This window comes from Coregonus lavaretus, assembly GCF_964263955.1.
Source record: "Coregonus lavaretus genome assembly, contig: HAP1_SCAFFOLD_1114, whole genome shotgun sequence".
Taxonomy (NCBI): domain Eukaryota; kingdom Metazoa; phylum Chordata; class Actinopteri; order Salmoniformes; family Salmonidae; genus Coregonus; species Coregonus lavaretus.
Genome location: NW_028156142.1, coordinates 81,415 through 104,172, shown reverse-complemented (window position 1 = coordinate 104,172; position 22,758 = coordinate 81,415). Strand labels below are relative to the sequence as shown.

At 50.7% G+C, this 22,758-nt stretch overlaps 1 protein-coding gene across 1 annotated transcript in view; it reads left to right on the top strand.

Moving 5' to 3' along the window:
- Positions 1 to 22,758, top strand: part of LOC311126743 (tyrosine-protein kinase RYK-like) — a 101,928-nt gene that overhangs the window by 55,808 nt on the left and 23,362 nt on the right. The window contains exon 10 of the mRNA XM_084200731.1: positions 12,454 to 12,586. Within this exon, the coding sequence (XP_084056857.1) occupies positions 12,454 to 12,586 (133 nt within the window). The remainder of the gene's footprint in view (positions 1 to 12,453; positions 12,587 to 22,758) is intronic.

Sequence of the window (22,758 nt, the reverse complement as noted above, 5' to 3'; positions counted from 1 at the left end):
GAAGGCGGGACAGCCTAGCGTTCGTGTGGTCTGTTTCGGCCGTAACATGGACTCTTAACAATGTAATAAAACGTTTGAAGGTCCTTGCTGAAACTAGCGAATGAGTCTTCGGTTGCCTAGAAACCCCCCCCCCACAATGCAGCAGCATCACACGGAAACAGAATGAAAACAAAAGGGCTTGGACCCTCTTAACGGTGGTAATCTGACCGGTAGAACCCATGGCTGACCGGTAGAACCCATGGCTGACCGGTAGAACCCATGGCTGACCGGTAGAACCCATGGCTACACTCGCAATGGCCTGCAATAACTTCATTGGTATGGTAGAATGTGGCTCATGCAATGGAATGTATTTTTTTTCTCTAATGTTTATTGTAGTGTTACACTGTATATCACGGTACCAAAACGTCAGGAAACTTATGACGCCAACATTTTAGAATAGCGTAGTACAGTTTTATATGATACTACCAACTTTTTCAGCCCTACCGATCTAAAGAACCCGCTGGCGCCTGGTATAAAATGTTTATAAAGTCAGTTTTGCTTATAAATTCAGTTGAATTTAAGCAACAGCCGCTAGTCTCTGGTATGTGCAGGTCCAATCGTATCCACATCACTTTCATGCGCATATCACGTGTGGCAGCTGTAATCAGCCAGCCGCATCGCCTACCAGACCTCACTCACCTGCTTCTCTCTGTCCATCTATTGCTCCGTCACTTTTAAAATATATAATTTAGCCGTGATGGCGAGTGGGAATGCAGACACAGACCCTGATGAGTCTTCTTTTTGTTAGATTAGTACATTTTGTTACATTGGAGCAGCTGCAAAGCCAGCAATGTTGATACCTTGTATCATTTCATCACCTGTTGTAACCAAGAGCACAGACCAGTCGGAGTAGACTTTGCAAGTTCGCCGTCATGCAGCCACTGAGTGTCAGAGAGTGGAAATGGAGCACCACTTCGCGACAGGCATGGTTGCAGCTTTACAGCAAAGAAAACTACTTGTCTCTAGCCTAAACGGTTATAAAAATATGAGCCATATTACCAGAGATTACTTTTTTCTTTCTATCAGGATTCGCGCGCATTTTATATAATTGACCATTTTATAATAATGACCATTTTAAATGAATCCCGGGTCGCTAATTATTGGTTTGATATCAACGTTGTTCGGTCATGTTACCTAGCTGGCTAACAACCTAGTAACATGACAGTAGATTTTAGGCTCATCTGATTGGCCCAGGAAGAAAGGAACAGGGTCTGCTACTCATGAGATGTGCTTCAGAGGTAGGATTCATACAGACCTACCGGAAGACTAAACTACATCAAACATCTTATCTCTTTCTGCTGCTCCTTACATTGTGTTTGGTGCCTAACGTTTTAAAAGTTGGAGCAGTTTGTGGGGTAGAGAGTGGCATGTGTGTTTATGAGAGTGAGGGAGACAGAGAGAGTGTGAGGGAGGGAGGGAGGGAGGGAGGGAGGGAGAGTGTGGAGGGAGAGACAGAGTGTCTGAGAGAGGGTGGGAGAGCGGGAGAGTGTCTGTGTTAACTGAAAAGTATAGAAGGTTTCATGCAGTGTTTTCCCCTGACTGACACAATGACATGCAGAGCATTATCCATATTCCTTCCTCCCATTCCTACAGCCAAATCACAGGTAGGCCTTTTGCAAATATGAGCAAATCAGCCATTTTATGCAATATTCTGTTATACACTGAACAGTGTGAAGTTAAGTCAATGTGTTGTGCTGAGTAGGAGGGGGATTATCAGTAACAGGTTTTTAGAGAACGTTTAGAAAATGGGAACAAGTGTCGGGGGGACGGGGCCAACCGGATGCTAAGCCACAAAGAAAATGTTTTGCTGTGGTGTCGCGTCAGAAAAACAGACATGCTGATTGCTCACATGGAGCCCGTAAAATGATGGTATGAAATAAACCAAAACTTGTTTCTCACAATAGTAGCAGGTTGTGAAATCTACAAATAACATTTACACTCTGAGAATGACAACAGTAAATTACTGTAATTAATACATGCATTAACAGAAATTAATGTAACCAAATAATTGAGATTAACGGTAAATTGCCTGTTTTACGAACGGTAGGTTACCACATGGGCATTCATAAAAGTGCATTGTGGGCCAGCACCATATAGCCTAGGCTACTATTCTACTTTGTGGGGACAGGAGGGCGGCCATTTTTTTTTTTGTCTCACCTACGGCGGCATATCGGCCAGGACCGTGCATGATCAGCGTTGATTAGTCTATAAATTAGCATCAAATGATACCATGCCGGGTTGGAGAGGACTGGCCCATTGTCCATTTGACACAACATTAGCCCATTATAGTCCTCAGAGCCAGAACAACCTTGTCCACCGCTGTTGAATAATTATTAATGAATAGTCCGACACATCCAACCTTTTTAAAAGAAGACGGATGTATTTACTTACTAGCAAGCAATGAAAACATATTGTATAAAAGAAAGTCCACACATTAAACTTATTTTATTTTTAAAACTAAAGTGCCACAGTCGATAGCGTTCTACACCTCCGCATCTAGCTGCTGGAGCGTTCTACACCTCCGTCTAGCGGATAGCTGCTGGAGCGTTCTACACCTCCGCGTCTAGCGGATAGCTGCTGGAGCGTTCTACACCTCCTCGTCTAGCGGATAGCTGCTGGAGCGTTCTACACCTCCGCGTCTAGCGGATAGCTGCTGGAGCGTTCTACACCTCCGCGTCTAGCGGATAGCTGCTGGAGCGTTCTACACCTCCGCGTCTAGCGGATAGCTGCTGGAGCGTTCTACACCTCCGTCTAGCGGATAGCTGCTGGAGCGTTCTACACCTCCTCGTCTAGCGGATAGCTGCTGGAGCGTTCTACACCTCCGCGTCTAGCGGATAGCTGCTGGAGCGTTCTACACCTCCGTCTAGCGGATAGCTGCTGGAGCGTTCTACACCTCCGCGTCTAGCGGATAGCTGCTGGAGCGTTCTACACCTCCGCGTCTAGCGGATAGCTGCTGGAGCGTTCTACACCTCCGTCTAGCGGATAGCTGCTGGAGCGTTCTACACCTCCGCGTCTAGCGGATAGCTGCTGGAGCGTTCTACACCTCCGTCTAGCGGATAGCTGCTGGAGCGTTCTACACCTCCGCGTCTAGCGGATAGCTGCTGGAGCGTTCTACACCTCCGCGTCTAGCGGATAGCTGCTGGAGCGTTCTACACCTCCGCGTCTAGCGGATAGCTGCTGGAGCGTTCTACACCTCCGTCTAGCGGATAGCTGCTGGAGCGTTCTACACCTCCGCGTCTAGCGGATAGCTGCTGGAGCGTTCTACACCTCCGTCTAGCGGATAGCTGCTGGAGCGTTCTACACCTCCGTCTAGCGGATAGCTGCTGGAGCGTTCTACACCTCCTCGTCTAGCTGCTGGAGCGTTCTACACCTCCGTCTAGCGGATAGCTGCTGGAGCGTTCTACACCTCCGTCTAGCGGATAGCTGCTGGAGCGTTATACACCTCCGTCTAGCGGATAGCTGCTGGAGCGTTCTACACCTCCGTCTAGCGGATAGCTGCTGGAGCGTTCTACACCTCCGTCTAGCGGATAGCTGCTGGAGCGTTCTACACCTCCGCGTCTAGCGGATAGCTGCTGGAGCGTTCTACACCTCCGCGTCTAGCGGATAGCTGCTGGAGCGTTCTACACCTCCGCGTCTAGCGGATAGCTGCTGGAGCGTTCTACACCTCCTCGTCTAGCTGATAGCTGCTGGAGCGTTCTACACCTCCGTCTAGCGGATAGCTGCTGGAGCGTTCTACACCTCCGCGTCTAGCGGATAGCTGCTGGAGCGTTCTACACCTCCTCGTCTAGCGGATAGCTGCTGGAGCGTTCTACACCTCCGTCTAGCGGATAGCTGCTGGAGCGTTCTACACCTCCGTCTAGCGGATAGCTGCTGGAGCGTTCTACACCTCCGCGTCTAGCTGCTGGAGCGTTCTACACCTCCGCGTCTAGGGGATAGCTGCTGGAGCGTTCTACACCTCCGTCTAGCGGATAGCTGCTGGAGCGTTCTACACCTCCGTCTAGCGGATAGCTGCTGGAGCGTTCTACACCTCCTCGTCTAGCGGATAGCTGCTGGAGCGTTCTACACCTCCTCGTCTAGCGGATAGCTGCTGGAGCGTTCTACACCTCCGTCTAGCGGATAGCTGCTGGAGCGTTCTACACCTCCGTCTAGCGGATAGCTGCTGGAGCGTTCTACACCTCCGTCTAGCGGATAGCTGCTGGAGCGTTCTACACCTCCGCGTCTAGCGGATAGCTGCTGGAGCGTTCTACACCTCCGTCTAGCGGATAGCTGCTGGAGCGTTCTACACCTCCTCGTCTAGCGGATAGCTGCTGGAGCGTTCTACACCTCCGCGTCTAGCGGATAGCTGCTGGAGCGTTCTACACCTCCGCGTCTAGCTGCTGGAGCGTTCTACACCTCCGCGTCTAGCGGATAGCTGCTGGAGCGTTCTACACCTCCGCGTCTAGCGGATAGCTGCTGGAGCGTTCTACACCTCCGTCTAGCGGATAGCTGCTGGAGCGTTCTACACCTCCGCGTCTAGCGGATAGCTGCTGGAGCGTTCTACACCTCCGCGTCTAGCAGATAGCTGCTGGAGCGTTCTACATTTCCGCGTCTAGCGGATAGCTGCTGGAGCGTTCTACACCTCCGTCTAGCGGATAGCTGCTGGAGCGTTCTACACCTCCTCGTCTAGCGGATAGCTGCTGGAGCGTTCTACACCTCCGCGTCTAGCGGATAGCTGCTGGAGCGTTCTACACCTCCTCGTCTAGCGGATAGCTGCTGGAGCGTTCTACACCTCCTCGTCTAGCGGATAGCTGCTGGAGCGTTCTACACCTCCGTCTAGCGGATAGCTGCTGGAGCGTTCTACACCTCCGCGTCTAGCGGATAGCTGCTGGAGCGTTCTACACCTCCGTCTAGCGGATAGCTGCTGGAGCGTTCTACACCTCCGCGTCTAGCGGATAGCTGCTGGAGCGTTCTACACCTCCGCGTCTAGCGGATAGCTGCTGGAGCGTTCTACACCTCCGTCTAGCGGATAGCTGCTGGAGCGTTCTACACCTCCGTCTAGCGGATAGCTGCTGGAGCGTTCTACACCTCCGCGTCTAGCGGATAGCTGCTGGAGCGTTCTACACCTCCGCGTCTAGCGGATAGCTGCTGGAGCGTTCTACACCTCCGTCTAGCGGATAGCTGCTGGAGCGTTCTACACCTCCGCGTCTAGCGGATAGCTGCTGGAGCGTTCTACACCTCCTCGTCTAGCGGATAGCTACTGGAGCGTTCTACACCTCCGTCTAGCGGATAGCTGCTGGAGCGTTCTACACCTCCGCGTCTAGCGGATAGCTGCTGGAGCGTTCTACACCTCCTCGTCTAGCGGATAGCTGCTGGAGCGTTCTACACCTCCGCGTCTAGCGGATAGCTGCTGGAGCGTTCTACACCTCCGTCTAGCGGATAGCTGCTGGAGCGTTCTACACCTCCGCGTCTAGCTGCTGGAGCGTTCTACACCTCCGCGTCTAGCTGCTGGAGCGTTCTACACCTCCGCGTCTAGCTGCTGGAGCGTTCTACACCTCCGCGTCTAGCGGATAGCTGCTGGAGCGTTCTACACCTCCGCGTCTAGCGGATAGCTGCTGGAGCGTTCTACACCTCCGTCTAGCGGATAGCTGCTGGAGCGTTCTACACCTCCGCGTCTAGCGGATAGCTGCTGGAGCGTTCTACACCTCCGCGTCTAGCGGATAGCTGCTGGAGCGTTCTACACCTCCGCGTCTAGCGGATAGCTGCTGGAGCGTTCTACACCTCCTCGTCTAGCGGATAGCTGCTGGAGCGTTCTACACCTCCTCGTCTAGCGGATAGCTGCTGGAGCGTTCTACACCTCCGCGTCTAGCGGATAGCTGCTGGAGCGTTCTACACCTCCTCGTCTAGCGGATAGCTGCTGGAGCGTTCTACACCTCCGTCTAGCGGATAGCTGCTGGAGCGTTCTACACCTCCGTCTAGCGGATAGCTGCTGGAGCGTTCTACACCTCCTCGTCTAGCGGATAGCTGCTGGAGCGTTCTACACCTCCGCGTCTAGCGGATATCTGCTGGAGCGTTCTACACCTCCGTCTAGCGGATAGCTGCTGGAGCGTTCTACACCTCCGCGTCTAGCTGCTGGAGCGTTCTACACCTCCGCGTCTAGCTGCTGGAGCGTTCTACACCTCCGTCTAGCGGATAGCTGCTGGAGCGTTCTACACCTCCGCGTCTAGCTGCTGGAGCGTTCTACACCTCCGTCTAGCGGATAGCTGCTGGAGCGTTCTACACCTCCTCGTCTAGCGGATAGCTGCTGGAGCGTTCTACACCTCCGCGTCTAGCGGATAGCTGCTGGAGCGTTCTACACCTCCGCGTCTAGCGGATAGCTGCTGGAGCGTTCTACACCTCCGTCTAGCGGATAGCTGCTGGAGCGTTCTACACCTCCGCGTCTAGCGGATAGCTGCTGGAGCGTTCTACACCTCCGCGTCTAGCGGATAGCTGCTGGAGCGTTCTACACCTCCGCGTCTAGCGGATAGCTGCTGGAGCGTTCTACACCTCCGCGTCTAGCGGATAGCTGCTGGAGCGTTCTACACCTCCGCGTCTAGCGGATAGCTGCTGGAGCGTTCTACACCTCCGCGTCTAGCGGATAGCTGCTGGAGCGTTCTACACCTCCGCGTCTAGCGGATAGCTGCTGGAGCGTTCTACACCTCCGTCTAGCGGATAGCTGCTGGAGCGTTCTACACCTCCTCGTCTAGCGGATAGCTGCTGGAGCGTTCTACACCTCCGTCTAGCGGATAGCTGCTGGAGCGTTCTACACCTCCTCGTCTAGCTGCTGGAGCGTTCTACACCTCCGTCTAGCGGATAGCTGCTGGAGCGTTCTACACCTCCTCGTCTAGCTGCTGGAGCGTTCTACACCTCTGTCTAGCGGATAGCTGCTGGAGCGTTCTACACCTCCTCGTCTAGCGGATAGCTGCTGGAGCGTTCTACACCTCCGTCTAGCGGATAGCTGCTGGAGCGTTCTACACCTCCGCGTCTAGCTGCTGGAGCGTTCTACACCTCCTCGTCTAGCTGCTGGAGCGTTCTACTCCTCCGCGTCTAGCGGATAGCTGCTGGAGCGTTCTACACCTCCTCGTCTAGCGGATAGCTGCTGGAGCGTTCTACACCTCCGCGTCTAGCGGATAGCTGCTGGAGCGTTCTACACCTCCGCGTCTAGCGGATAGCTGCTGGAGCGTTCTACACCTCCGTCTAGCGGATAGCTGCTGGAGCGTTCTACACCTCCGCGTCTAGCGGATAGCTGCTGGAGCGTTCTACACCTCCGCGTCTAGCGGATAGCTGCTGGAGCGTTCTACACCTCCGCGTCTAGCGGATAGCTGCTGGAGCGTTCTACACCTCCGCGTCTAGCGGATAGCTGCTGGAGCGTTCTACACCTCCGCGTCTAGCGGATAGCTGCTGGAGCGTTCTACACCTCCGCGTCTAGCGGATAGCTGCTGGAGCGTTCTACACCTCCTCGTCTAGCTGCTGGAGCGTTCTACACCTCCGTCTAGCGGATAGCTGCTGGAGCGTTCTACACCTCCGTCTAGCGGATAGCTGCTGGAGCGTTCTACACCTCCGTCTAGCGGATAGCTGCTGGAGCGTTCTACACCTCCGTCTAGCGGATAGCTGCTGGAGCGTTCTACACCTCCGTCTAGCGGATAGCTGCTGGAGCGTTCTACACCTCCGCGTCTAGCGGATAGCTGCTGGAGCGTTCTACACCTCCGCGTCTAGCGGATAGCTGCTGGAGCGTTCTACACCTCCGCGTCTAGCGGATAGCTGCTGGAGCGTTCTACACCTCCGCGTCTAGCGGATAGCTGCTGGAGCGTTCTACACCTCCTCGTCTAGCGGATAGCTGCTGGAGCGTTCTACACCTCCGCGTCTAGCTGCTGGAGCGTTCTACACCTCCTCGTCTAGCGGATAGCTGCTGGAGCGTTCTACACCTCCGCGTCTAGCGGATAGCTGCTGGAGCGTTCTACACCTCCGCGTCTAGCGGATAGCTGCTGGAGCGTTCTACACCTCCGCGTCTAGCGGATAGCTGCTGGAGCGTTCTACACCTCCGCGTCTAGCGGATAGCTGCTGGAGCGTTCTACACCTCCGCGTCTAGCGGATAGCTGCTGGAGCGTTCTACACCTCCGCGTCTAGCGGATAGCTGCTGGAGCGTTCTACACCTCCTCGTCTAGCGGATAGCTGCTGGAGCGTTCTACACCTCCGCGTCTAGCTGCTGGAGCGTTCTACACCTCCTCGTCTAGCGGATAGCTGCTGGAGCGTTCTACACCTCCGTCTAGCGGATAGCTGCTGGAGCGTTCTACACCTCCTCGTCTAGCGGATAGCTGCTGGAGCGTTCTACACCTCCGCGTCTAGGGGATAGCTGCTGGAGCGTTCTACACCTCCTCGTCTAGCGGATAGCTGCTGGAGCGTTCTACACCTCCGCGTCTAGCGGATAGCTGCTGGAGCGTTCTACACCTCCGCGTCTAGCGGATAGCTGCTGGAGCGTTCTACACCTCCTCGTCTAGCTGCTGGAGCGTTCTACACCTCCTCGTCTAGCGGATAGCTGCTGGAGCGTTCTACACCTCCGCGTCTAGCGAATAGCTGCTGGAGCGTTCTACACCTCCGCGTCTAGCGGATAGCTGCTGGAGCGTTCTACACCTCCGCGTCTAGCGGATAGCTGCTGGAGCGTTCTACACCTCCGCGTCTAGCGGATAGCTGCTGGAGCGTTCTACACCTCCGCGTCTAGCGGATAGCTGCTGGAGCGTTCTACACCTCCGCGTCTAGCGGATAGCTGCTGGAGCGTTCTACACCTCCGCGTCTAGCGGATAGCTGCTGGAGCGTTCTACACCTCCGCGTCTAGCGGATAGCTGCTGGAGCGTTCTACACCTCCGCGTCTAGGGGATAGCTGCTGGAGCGTTCTACACCTCCGTCTAGCGGATAGCTGCTGGAGCGTTCTACACCTCCGCGTCTAGCGGATAGCTGCTGGAGCGTTCTACACCTCCTCGTCTAGCGGATAGCTGCTGGAGCGTTCTACACCTCCTCGTCTAGCGGATAGCTGCTGGAGCGTTCTACACCTCCGCGTCTAGCGGATAGCTGCTGGAGCGTTCTACACCTCCTCGTCTAGCGGATAGCTGCTGGAGCGTTCTACACCTCCGTCTAGCGGATAGCTGCTGGAGCGTTCTACACCTCCGTCTAGGGGATAGCTGCTGGAGCGTTCTACACCTCCGTCTAGCGGATAGCTGCTGGAGCGTTCTACACCTCCGCGTCTAGCGGATAGCTGCTGGAGCGTTCTACACCTCCGTCTAGCGGATAGCTGCTGGAGCGTTCTACACCTCCGCATCTAGCGGATAGCTGCTGGAGCGTTCTACACCTCCTCGTCTAGCGGATAGCTGCTGGAGCGTTCTACACCTCCGCGTCTAGCGGATAGCTGCTGGAGCGTTCTACACCTCCGTCTAGCGGATAGCTGCTGGAGCGTTCTACACCTCCGCGTCTAGCGGATAGCTGCTGGAGCGTTCTACACCTCCGCGTCTAGCGGATAGCTGCTGGAGAGTTCTACACCTCCGCGTCTAGCTGCTGGAGCGTTCTACACCTCCGCGTCTAGCGGATAGCTGCTGGAGCGTTCTACACCTCCGCGTCTAGCGGATAGCTGCTGGAGCGTTCTACACCTCCGTCTAGGGGATAGCTGCTGGAGCGTTCTACACCTCCGTCTAGCGGATAGCTGCTGGAGCGTTCTACACCTCCGCGTCTAGCGGATAGCTGCTGGAGCGTTCTACACCTCCGTCTAGCGGATAGCTGCTGGAGCGTTCTACACCTCCGCATCTAGCGGATAGCTGCTGGAGCGTTCTACACCTCCTCGTCTAGCGGATAGCTGCTGGAGCGTTCTACACCTCCTCGTCTAGCGGATAGCTGCTGGAGCGTTCTACACCTCCGTCTAGCGGATAGCTGCTGGAGCGTTCTACACCTCCGCGTCTAGGGGATAGCTGCTGGAGCGTTCTACACCTCCGCGTCTAGCGGATAGCTGCTGGAGCGTTCTACACCTCCGCGTCTAGCGGATAGCTGCTGGAGCGTTCTACACCTCCGTCTAGCGGATAGCTGCTGGAGCGTTCTACACCTCCGTCTAGCGGATAGCTGCTGGAGCGTTCTACACCTCCGCGTCTAGCGGATAACTGCTGGAGCGTTCTACACCTCCGTCTAGCGGATAGCTGCTGGAGCGTTCTACACCTCCGCGTCTAGCGGATAGCTGCTGGAGCGTTCTACACCTCCGTCTAGCGGATAGCTGCTGGAGCGTTCTACACCTCCGTCTAGCGGATAGCTGCTGGAGCGTTCTACACCTCCGTCTAGCGGATAGCTGCTGGAGCGTTCTACACCTCCGCGTCTAGCGGATAGCTGCTGGAGCGTTCTACACCTCCGTCTAGCGGATAGCTGCTGGAGCGTTCTACACCTCCGCGTCTAGCGGATAGCTGCTGGAGCGTTCTACACCTCCTCGTCTAGCGGATAGCTGCTGGAGCGTTCTACACCTCCGTCTAGCGGATAGCTGCTGGAGCGTTCTACACCTCCGTCTAGCGGATAGCTGCTGGAGCGTTCTACACCTCCTCGTCTAGCGGATAGCTGCTGGAGCGTTCTACACCTCCGCGTCTAGCGGATAGCTGCTGGAGCGTTCTACACCTCCTCGTCTAGCTGCTGGAGCGTTCTACACCTCCGCGTCTAGCGGATAGCTGCTGGAGCGTTCTACACCTCCGCGTCTAGCGGATAGCTGCTGGAGCGTTCTACACCTCCGCGTCTAGCTGCTGGAGCGTTCTACACCTCCGCGTCTAGGGGATAGCTGCTGGAGCGTTCTACACCTCCGCGTCTAGCGGATAGCTGCTGGAGCGTTCTACACCTCCTCGTCTAGCGGATAGCTGCTGGAGCGTTCTACACCTCCGTCTAGCGGATAGCTGCTGGAGCGTTCTACACCTCCGCGTCTAGCGGATAGCTGCTGGAGCGTTCTACACCTCCGCGTCTAGCGGATAGCTGCTGGAGCGTTCTACACCTCCGTCTAGCGGATAGCTGCTGGAGCGTTCTACACCTCCGCGTCTAGCGGATAGCTGCTGGAGCGTTCTACACCTCCGCGTCTAGCGGATAGCTGCTGGAGCGTTCTACACCTCCGTCTAGCGGATAGCTGCTGGAGCGTTCTACACCTCCGCGTCTAGCGGATAGCTGCTGGAGCGTTCTACACCTCCTCGTCTAGCGGATAGCTGCTGGAGCGTTCTACACCTCCGCGTCTAGGGGATAGCTGCTGGAGCGTTCTACACCTCCTCGTCTAGCGGATAGCTGCTGGAGCGTTCTACACCTCCTCGTCTAGCGGATAGCTGCTGGAGCGTTCTACACCTCCTCGTCTAGCTGCTGGAGCGTTCTACACCTCCGCGTCTAGCGGATAGCTGCTGGAGCGTTCTACACCTCCGCGTCTAGCGGATAGCTGCTGGAGCGTTCTACACCTCCGCGTCTAGCGGATAGCTGCTGGAGCGTTCTACACCTCCTCGTCTAGCGGATAGCTGCTGGAGCGTCAGAGGACAGTTGGAAAGAGGAGGAGGTGTAGAATGTTTAATAGACAGACTAAAGTTAGCAAAACAATTGGTTATAATCATTAGTAAACACCCCTGCTGTTAGGGAAAGTTTATCAACATGAAAATAAAGTTTAATACAAATACAATAAATCCTAAAATGAATGTAGGCATATTTAAACTGTTTTGACAGTTATTTAGATCCATGATGGTCTTCGTCCGTAACCGTCAGTTACCGTCAGTTACCGTCACAGCCCCACGTGTGTGATTATGTGAAAGCCGTGTCAGTTCACCACGCTGGAACCACACCTTCCTCTTTTTTTCCCCCCTGAGGTCAGGTGGTCATAATGTTCTTCAAGACACTTCCTCCTTAATCTGACAGCCACCACTGTTACATGCTATATTATTATTATTACTATTATATGTGTTTTGTCTGGGGTGTTGGGAAAGACAGAAAACAACACATTTCCGTTTTAACCTTGCTAGATAGGTTACTGGATTCAACAGGTAATGAGACACACACCTGGATCAGTTGTCCATACGTTTCAGTAATGCGTTATTTTACATTTACATTTTTGTCATTTAGCAGACGCTCTTATCCAGAGCAACTTACAGGAGCAATTAGGGTTAAGTGCCTTGCTCAAGGGCACATCGACAGATTTCTCACCTAGTCGGCTCGGGGATTAGAACCAGCAACCTTTCGGTTACTGGCACAACGCTCTTAACCACTAAGCCACCCCGTTATCTTGCTCTCTCTCCACCCCCCCCCCCACCCCCCCCCCCCCCCTCCCAGAAACATGCTACCCATTATCAGTCACGTTGAATACTTCTGCTAGATAGACCAGTTATGTGCAGTGTGTTACCCTCCCTCTCTGTCCTCCTCCAGGAACCTGCTCCCCATCAGTCACGTGTGTACAGAGGAAGGGGAGAAGCCCATGGTACTGCTGCCCTTTATGAACTGGGGTAACCTCAAACTGTTCCTGAGACAGTGCAAGCTGGCCGAGGCCAACAACCCACAGGTGAGCCCCTAACCCTGGCTCCGGCCTACTGTCATCCTACCGTTGTCCTATCGTTGTACTACAGTCATCCTACCGTCGTCCTACTATTGTACTACCGTCGTCCTACCATTATACTACAGTCATCCTACCATTGTCCTACCGTTGTACTACAGTCATCCTACCGTTGTACTACCGTCGTCCTACCATCATACTACAGTCATCCTACCATTGTCCTACCGTTGTACTACAGTCATCCTACCATTGTACTACCGTCGTCCTACCATCGTCCTACCGTTGTACTACAGTCATCCTACCGTCATCCTACCGTTGTACTACAGTCATCCTACCGTCGTCCTACGGTACACATATTAATGTCTGCTCCGGCTAAAACAAGTCATTGTCATCCCATCAACAGAATAGCGGGGGAAATAACCTGATAGTTAATGTTAGATGTATAATATATGTGTATAAGTCATGTGCGCATACATTTTTACGTATGGGTGGTCCCGGGGATTGAACCCACTACCCTGGCGTTACAAGCGCCGTGCTCTACCAATTGAGCTACAGAGGACCGCGTATGACCATGTATGATTTGATACGTTCAGACATTACCTTTTAACATTTTCCTCCTAGCGTTACAGCTAAACAGTTGCTGCTGTATTTCCTCTAACCCTGTGATAGTGTTACACAGAACAATACATTGTTTTAAAGCAGTTAGGCATCAACTGACACCAACCAATAACCAGGCCCGTAAAGTCTGTCAGGGGTTTTAATGTAGTGTGTATTAAGCTGAAGCTCAGGGCAGAGACTGTTTCCCCATGAGGAGACAATCACCCCATTGTGCTCGGTAACCCCAGGGGTCCTTTAATCCCTTGGCATAGGCGTCCTCTGAGATGCCTGTTATGTAAATTTGTATTTGTCAAATACACGTGTTTAGCAGATGTTATAGCGGGTGTAGCGAAATGCTTGTGCTTCTAGCTCCGACAGTGCAGTAATATCTAATAAGTGATATCTAACAATTTCACAACATATACCCAATACGGATACAGTAGAATATTGTGGAATGCAGTATATACAGTTGAAGTTGGAAGTTTACATACACTTAGGTTGGAGTCATTAAAACTCATTTTTCAACCACTCCACAAATTTCTTGTTAACAAACTATAGTTTTGGCAAGTCGGTTAGGACATCTACTTTGTGCATGACACAAGTAATTTTCCAACAATTGTTTACAGACAGATTATTTCGCTTATAATTCACTGTATCACATTTCCAGTGGGTCAAAAGTTTACATACTAAGTTGACTGTGCCTTTAAACAGCTTGGAAAATTCCAGGAAATTATGTCATGGCTTTAGAAGCTTCTGATAGGCTAATTGACATCATTTTAGTCAATTGGAGGTGCACCTGTGGATGTATTTCAAGGCCTACCTTCAAACTCAGTGCCTCTTTGCTTGACATCATGGGAAAATCTAAAGAAATCAGCCAAGTCTGGTTCATCCTTGGGAGCAATTTCCAAACGCCTGAAGGTACCACGTTCATCTGTACAAACAATAGTACGCAAGTATAAACACCATGGGACCACGCAACCGTCATACCGCTCTGGAAGGAGACACGTTCTGTCTCCTAGGGATGAACGTACTTTGGTGCGAAAAGTGCAAATCAATCCCAGAACAACAGCAAAGGACCTTGTGAAGTTGCTGGAGGAAACAGGTACAAAAGTAATTATATCCACAGTAAAACGAGTCCTATATCGACATAACCTGAAAGACCGCTCAGCAAGGAAGAAGCTACTGCTCCAAAACCGCCATAAAAAAGCCAGACTACGGTTTGCAACTGCACATGGGGACAAAGATCGTACTTTTTGGAGAAATGTCTTCTGGTCTGAAAATAGAACTGTTTGGCCATAATGACCATCGTTATGTTTGGAGGAAAAAGGGGGTTGCTTGCAAGCCGAAGAACACCATCCCAACCGTGAAGCACGGGGTGGCAGCATCATGCTGTGGGGGTGCTTTGCTGCAGGAGGGACTGGTGCACTTCACAAAATAGATGGCATCATGAGGAAGGAAAATGATGTGGATATATTGAAGCAACATCTCAAGACATCAGTCATGAAGTTAAAGCTTGGTTGCAAATGGGTCTTCCAAATGGACAATGACCCCAAGCATACTTCCAAAGTTGGCAAAATGGCTTAAGGACAACAAAGTCAAGGTATTGGACTGGCCATCACAAAGCCCTGACCTCAATCCTATAGAACATTTGTGGGCAGAACTGAAAAAGCGTGTGCGAGCAAAGAGGCCAACAAACCTGACTCAGTTACACCAGCTCTGTCAGGAGGAATGGGCCAAAATTCACCCAACATATTGTGGGAAGCTTGTGGAAGGCTACCCGAAACGTTTGACCCAAGTTAAACAATGTAAAGGCAATGCTACCAAATACTAATTGAGTGTATGTAAACTTCTGACCCACTGGGAATGTGATGAAAGAAATAAAAGCTGAAATAAATCATTCTCTCTACTATTATTCTGACATTTCACGTTCTTAAAATAAAGTTGTGATCCTAACTGACCTAAGACAGGGAATTTTTACTAGGATTAAATGTCAGGAAATGTGAAAAACTGAGTTTAAATGTATTTGGCTAAGGTGTATGTAAACTTCCGACTTCAACTGTACATATGAGATGAGTAGTGCAAGATATGTAAACATTATTAAAGTGACTAGTGTTCCATTTCTTAAAGTAGCCAGTGATTTCAATAGGCAGCAGCAGCCTCTAATGTACTAGTGATGGCTATTTAACAGTCTGATGGCCTTGAGATAGAAGCTGTTTTTCATTCTCTCGGTCCCAGCTTTGATGCACCTGTACTGACCTCGCCTTCTGGATGATAGCGGGGTGAACAGGCAATGGCTCGGGTGGTTGATGTCCTTGATGATGTTTTTGGCCTTCCTGTGACATCGGGTGCTGTATGTGTCTTGGAGGGCGGGTAGTTTGCCCCTGGTAATGCGTTCGGCAGACCGCACCACCCTCTGGAGAGCCCTGCGGTTGTGGGCGGTGCAGTTGCCGTACCAGGCGGCGATTCAGCCCGATAGGATGCTCTCAATTGTGCATCTGTATAAGTTTCTTAGGGATTTAGGTGCCAAGCCAAATTTATTCAGCCTCCTGACGTTGAAGATGCTCTGTTGCGCCGCCTTCACCACACTGTCTGCGTGGGTGGACCATTTCAGTTTGTCAGTGATGTGTACGCCAAGGAACTTGAAGCTTTCCACCTTCTCCACTGCGGTCCCGTTGATGTGGATTCCTGAAGTCCACGATCATCTCCTTTGTTTTGTTGACGTTGTGTGAGAGGTTATTTTCCTGGCACCACACTCCCAGAGCCCTCACCTCCTCCCTGTAGGCTGTCTCGTCATTGTTGGTAATCAAGCCTACTACTGTTGTGTCGTCTGCAAACTTGATGATTGAGTTGGAGGCGTGCTTGGCCACGCAGTCATGGGTGAACAGGGAGTACAGGAGGGGGCTGAGCACGCACCCTTGTGGGGCCCCTGTGTTGAGGATCAGCGAAGTGGAGATGTTGTTTCCTACCTTCACCACCTGGGGGGCGGCCCGTCAGGTAGTCCAGGACCCAGTTGCACAGGGCAGGGTTCAGACCCAGGGCCTCGAGCTTAATGATGAGCTTGGAGGGTACTATGGTGTTGATTGCTGAGCAATAGTCAATGAACAGCATTCTTACATAGGTATTCCTCTTGTCCAGATGGGATAGGGCAGTGTGCAGTGCGATGGCGATTGCATCGTCTGTGGATTTATTGGGGCGGTAAACAAATTGAAGTGGGTCTAGGGTGACAGGTAAGGTAGAGTTAATATGATCCTTGACTAGTCTCTCAAAGCACTTCATGATGACAGAGGTGAGTGCTACGGGGCGATAGTCATTTAGTTCAGTTACCTTTGCTTTCTTGGGTACAGGAAGAATGGTGGCCATCTTGAAGCATGTGGGGACAGCAGACTTGGAAAGGGAGAGATTGAATATGTCTGTGAACACACCAGCCAGCTGGTCTGCGCATGCTCTGAGGATGTGGCTAGGGATGCCGTCTGGGCCGGCAGCCTTGCGGGGGTTAACATGCTTAAATGTCTTACTCACGTTGGCCACAGAGAAGGAGAGGCCACAGTCCTTGGTAGTGGGCATCGTCGGTGGCACTGTGTTATCCTCAAAGCGGGCGAACACGGTGTTTAGCTTGTCTGGAAGCGAGACGTCGGTGTCGGTGACGTGGCTGGTTTTCCTTTTGTAGTCCGTGATTGTCTGTAGACCCTGCCACATACGTCTCGTGTCTGAGCCGTTGAATTGCGACTCCACTTTGTCTCTATACTGATGTTTTGCCAGTTTAATTGCCTTGCGGATTGAGTAGCTACACTGTTTGTATTCTGCCATATTCTCAGTCACCTTGCCATGGTTAAATATGGTGGTTCGCACTTTCAGTTTTGCGCAAATGCTGCCATCTATCCACGGTTTCTGGTTAGGGTAGGTTTTAATAGTCACAGTTTTAATAGTCGCACCAATCAGCCTTGAACGCAGTGAGTGAACACACACACACACATAAACACACAAACAAACAGACATAAACACACACACACATTCCTCTTTCAAACCAGGAGACCGAAGCTTTGTTTAAGGTGCAGCAGAAAAAAACATACCGACTCATTTTCCATCACAAGATAAAGCTTTCTGCTCCATCACTGTTGTGCTTTTGGGATAGCTCATCACCACCACCAGCGCTTTGAATTCCCCATCCATCCATCCATCCTCTCTATATATTCTTTAGGTTATTGTATTGGGCTGACAGATATACTCATGGAGTTGTTTTCCCCTCGTGCTAGTGTAATAAACATGAAGACCTACACTGAGTGAACAAAACATTAGGAACACCTGCTCTTTCCTTTGACATAGACTGACCAGGTGAATCCATGATGCCTTATTGATGTCACTTGTTAAATCCACTTCAATCAGTGTAGACGAAGGGGAGGAGACGGGTTAAAGAAGGATTTTTAAGCCTTTAGACAACTGAGACATGGATTGTGTATGTGTGCCATTCAGAGGGTGAATGGGCAAGACAAAATATTGAAGTGCCTTTGAACAGGGTATGGTAGTAGGTGCCAGGTGCACCGGTTTGAGTCTGTCAAGAACTGCAACGCTGCTGGGTTTTTCACGCTCAACTGTTTCCCGTGTGTATCAAGAATGGTCCATCACCCAAAGGACATCCAGCCAACTTGACACAACTGTGGGAAGCATTGGAGTCAACATGGGCCAGCATCCCTGGGGAACGCTTTCGACACCTTGTAGAGTCCTTGCCCCCAACGAATTGAGGCTTTTCTGAGGGATAAAGGGAAGGTGCTCTTAATGTTTTGTTCAGTCAGTGTATATCATTGGTATAACATTAGAGGGAGACTGAGTCTACATCCCTAATGGTACCCTATTTCCTATATACTACACTACTTTTGACCATGGGCTTTGGTCAAAAGTGGTGCACTAATATACAGAATATAAGGCACCTTGAAGTGTCTGGAAAACACTGAGGGAGCGTAGCATTACTGCAGTCTCTGGCGTAGCATTACTGCAGTCTCTAGCGTAGCATTACTGCAGTCTCTAGCGTAGCATTACTGCAGTCTCTAGCATAGCATTACTGCAGTCTCTGGCGTAGCATTACTGCAGTCTCTAGCGTAGCATTACTGCAGTCTCTGGCGTAGCATTACTGCAGTCTCTAGCGTAGCATTACTGCAGTCTCTGGCGTAGCATTACTGCAGTCTCTAGCATAGCATTACTGCAGTCTCTAGCATAGCATTACTGCAGTCTCTAGCGTAGCATTACTGCAGTCTCTAGCGTAGCATTACTGCAGTCTCTAGCGTAGCATTACTGCAGTCTCTAGCGTAGCATTACAGCAGTCCCTGGCGTAGCATTACTGCAGTCTCTAGCGTAGCATTACTGCAGTCTCTAGCGTAGCATTACTGCAGTCTCTAGCATAGCATTACTGCAGTCTCTAGCGTAGCATTACTGCAGTCTCTAGCGTAGCATTACTGCAGTCTCTAGCGTAGCATTACTGCAGTCTCTAGCATAGCATTACTGCAGTCTCTAGCGTAGCATTACTGCAGTCTCTGGCGTAGCATTACTGCAGTCTCTAGCGTAGCATTACTGCAGTCTCTAGCATAGCATTACTGCAGTCTCTAGCATAGCATTACTGCAGTCTCTAGCATAGCATTACAGCAGTCTCTGGCGTAGCATTACTGCAGTCTCTAGCGTAGCATTACTGCAGTCTCTAGCGTAGCATTACTGCAGTCTCTAGCGTAGCATTACTGCAGTCTCTAGCGTAGCATTACTGCAGTCTCTAGCGTAGCATTACTGCAGTCTCTAGCGTAGCATTACTGCAGTCTCTAGCGTAGCATTACTGCAGTCTCTAGCGTAGCATTACTGCAGTCTCTAGCATAGCATTACTGCAGTCTCTAGCGTAGCATTACAGCAGTCTCTGGCGTAGCATTACTGCAGTCTCTAGCGTAGCATTACTGCAGTCTCTAGCGTAGCATTACTGCAGTCTCTAGCGTAGCATTACTGCAGTCTCTAGCGTAGCGTTACTGCAGTCTCTAGCGTAGCGTTACTGCAGTCTCTAGCGTAGCGTTACTGCAGTCTCTAGCGTAGCATTACTGCAGTCTCTAGCGTAGCATTACTGCAGTCTCTAGCGTAGCATTACTGCAGTCTAGCGTAGCATTACTGCAGTCTCTAGCGTAGCATTACTGCAGTCTCTGGCGTAGCATTACTGCAGTCTCTGGCGTAGCATTACTGCAGTCTCTAGCGTAGCATTACTGCAGTCTCTAGCGTAGCATTACTGCGGTCTCTAGCGTAGCATTACTGCGGTCTCTAGCGTAGCATTACTGCAGTCTCTAGCGTAGCATTACTGCAGTCTCTAGCATAGCATTACTGCAGTCTCTAGCGTAGCATTACTGCAGTCTCTAGCGTAGCATTACTGCAGTCTCTAGCGTAGCATTACTGCAGTCTCTAGCGTAGCATTACTGCAGTCTCTGGCGTAGCATTACTGCAGTCTCTGGCGTAGCATTACTGCAGTCTCTAGCGTAGCATTACTGCAGTCTCTAGCGTAGCATTACTGCAGTCTCTAGCGTAGCATTACTGCAGTCTCTAGCGTAGCATTACTGCAGTCTCTGGCGTAGCATTACTGCAGTCTCTAGCTTAGCATTACTGCAGTCTCTAGCGTAGCATTACTGCCGTCTCTAGCGTAGCATTACTGCCGTCTCTAGCGTAGCATTACAGTTCAAGGTTTCTCTATGTCACGTGCCTGATAAATGATAAGGACGGGACTCATTCACTTCTTTCATTTAAAGTCCTACTCCAGTCTCCTCCTCACCTCATTTAACAGCTGATTTCCTTAACAAAAGGGAACATCTCAATAGGTGGTCCAGGTATGTCATGACATCACAAGTGGGCCGTTCCTCTTTTGTTCTCTATTGCTCCTCAAGCGGAGGCTGATGACATCACGGATTCCCATCAGACCAATGCCCTTCTCCCCGCACCTCTCTGATTCAGAGGGGTTGGGTTAAATGCAAAATACATATTTCAGTTGAATGCGTTCAGTTGTACAACTGACTAGGTATCCCTTATAATAATATAATAATATGCCATTTAGCAGACGCTTTTATCCAAAGCGACTTACAGTCATGCGTGCATACATTCTTTTTTGTGTATGGGTGGTCCCGGGGATCGAACCCACTACCTTGGCGTTACAAGCGCCGTGCTCTACCAGCTGAGCTACAGAGGACCACATCCCTTGAAGTTGTTTACCCTTTAATGTGTGTACATTACTGTATTTATACTTGGGATATTGTTTTTCAACAGGAGAAGTTTTTTTTTAAATCGCTGGAGGACATTTTTTAAATTAAAAATCACAAACCAATGCCCAACATTACGGCTAAAGGCCTTTCTGTCCCAGGTTTGAGCCAGAGACGGACGTCCAGGTTGAAGCTTCCTGCCCTCTTTTGGTTTAACGATGCTTCGACGTTGCCAGGCCAGACGAGTTGAGTCACGCTGACAGATCAGATCACAGCACATTAAACAGCTGTCAATGTCTTTCTGCTGTGTGTGTCAGAGTGTCCAGCGCCTACGATGATGATCATCAAAGATCTGATGGTCTACATAAGCACTAAGATGCCTGCTCCTACACAAGCTAGTCTCTCTCTGCAGGATATTATCACACACACACACACACACACACACACACACACACACACACCTCTGCAGGATATTAACACAATTAGCAGCGCGTCGTTGGCTAGCTGTCTGTTCTTTTTCTAAGTGAAACACGAGTTGTTTGTGTTCCCTAGACATCCGCTAGGCTAAGCTACAGTAATTAGAGTCATGATCTGCTGTTTATGTACACACCGCTAGGCTAAGCTACAGTAATTAGAGTCATGATCTGCTGTTTATGTACACACCGCTAGGCTAAGCTACAGTAATTAGAGTCATGATCTGCTGTTTATGTACACACCGCTAGGCTAAGCTACAGTAATTAGAGTCATGATCTGCTGTTTATGTACACACCGCTAGGCTAAGCTACAGTAATTAGAGTCATGATCTGCTGTTTATGTACACACCGCTAGGCTAAGCTACAGTAATTAGTCATGATCTGCTGTTTATGTACACACCGCTAGGCTAAGCTACAGTAATTAGAGTCATGATCTGCTGTTTATGTACACACCGCTAGGCTAAGCTACAGTAATTAGAGTCATGATCTGCTGTTTATGTACACACCGCTAGGCTAAGCTACAGTAATTAGAGTCATGATCTGCTGTTTATGCACACACCGCTAGGCTAAGCTACAGTAATTAGAGTCATGATCTGCTGTTTATGTACACACCGCTAGGCTAAGCTACGTCTCAACTCAGACGTCAAGCCATCCGGGCTAATTGGACAGATAGTAGGATGGACGTGAAGCAGACTGTTTCCTCCTGTCTCACTGCACGGGCTGCGTCCCCCATTGACACCCTATTACCTACATAGTGCACTACTTTTGACCAAAGCATATAGGGCCCTGGTCAAAAGTAGTGCACTATATAGGGAATAGGGTGCCATTTGGGATGCTGTACTAGCCAGGGGTCATTCAGGCTTGTCTCAGGGGGGCCCTCCTAAAGAGACAATTGGCCCCTGCCTTGTCTGTACAACTTCATAGCTACAAGGCTGTATAACAAGAAGGTAACTAATCTTTCTATTGTGTAATCTTAGTGATTTAAATAATAAGTCCTAGTGCAGTGATATGCTTTTCTATCTCTGTAGGACTGGTCATCTCAGTGGCGGTCTTATCTCAGTGGTGGTCTTATCCTCAGAGGGTTGGTTTTATCTCAGAGTGGCGGTCTTATCCTCAGAGGGTAGGTTTTATCTCAGAGTGGTGGAATTCTAATGATTTAAAAGCTCACCAACCCAGGCTCGTCCTCTGAATATCCACTTCGTCTGTCTGTCTGTCTGTCTGTCTGTTTGTCAATTTTCAATTCAGTTTGCTTTATTGGCATGACTTAACAATGTACATATTGCCAAAGCTTACTTTGGATATTTACACTATTAACATAATTAAAATAATAATAATCAATATTGTCTAAGGGACAACAGTAACAACAATAACCAAGGGTCAAAATAACCATACTGTAATGATGCTCCAGGAGAGTGAGGATCCATTTGCAGTTTTATTACAATCTTGGTCGTACAAACAGGGTCAATCGCCAGCAGACACAACAGTAGGGATAAGGCAAATCGTAATCCAGGTACAGACATAAGGTCAGGGCAGGCAGCAAGCTTACAAAAATCAGTCCAGTAAAGAATATAGTCCAGGGCAGGCAGCAAAGAATCAAGGAGGGAAAAACAGTCCAGAGTAAATCCACGGGCAGACAGACACAGGCGAAAACGCTCAGAAATGATCACCAGGGCTAACAAGACTTCGCAAAGAGAGAGAGTTTGAGAGCACCTAAATAGTCTACTGATGGGAGTCAGGTGCAACGGTAATCAGAGCCAGGTATGTGGGAAATGTAGTTCAGGGGTTTAATACTCAGGAGAGGGTTCCCTCTGGTGGTGAGCAGGAGGAACAGCGGGAGTCTCGTTTGTGACAGAGCCCCCCCCCTGCGAGCGGCTCCTGACGCGAAGAGGCGAACAACGCCGGGGTC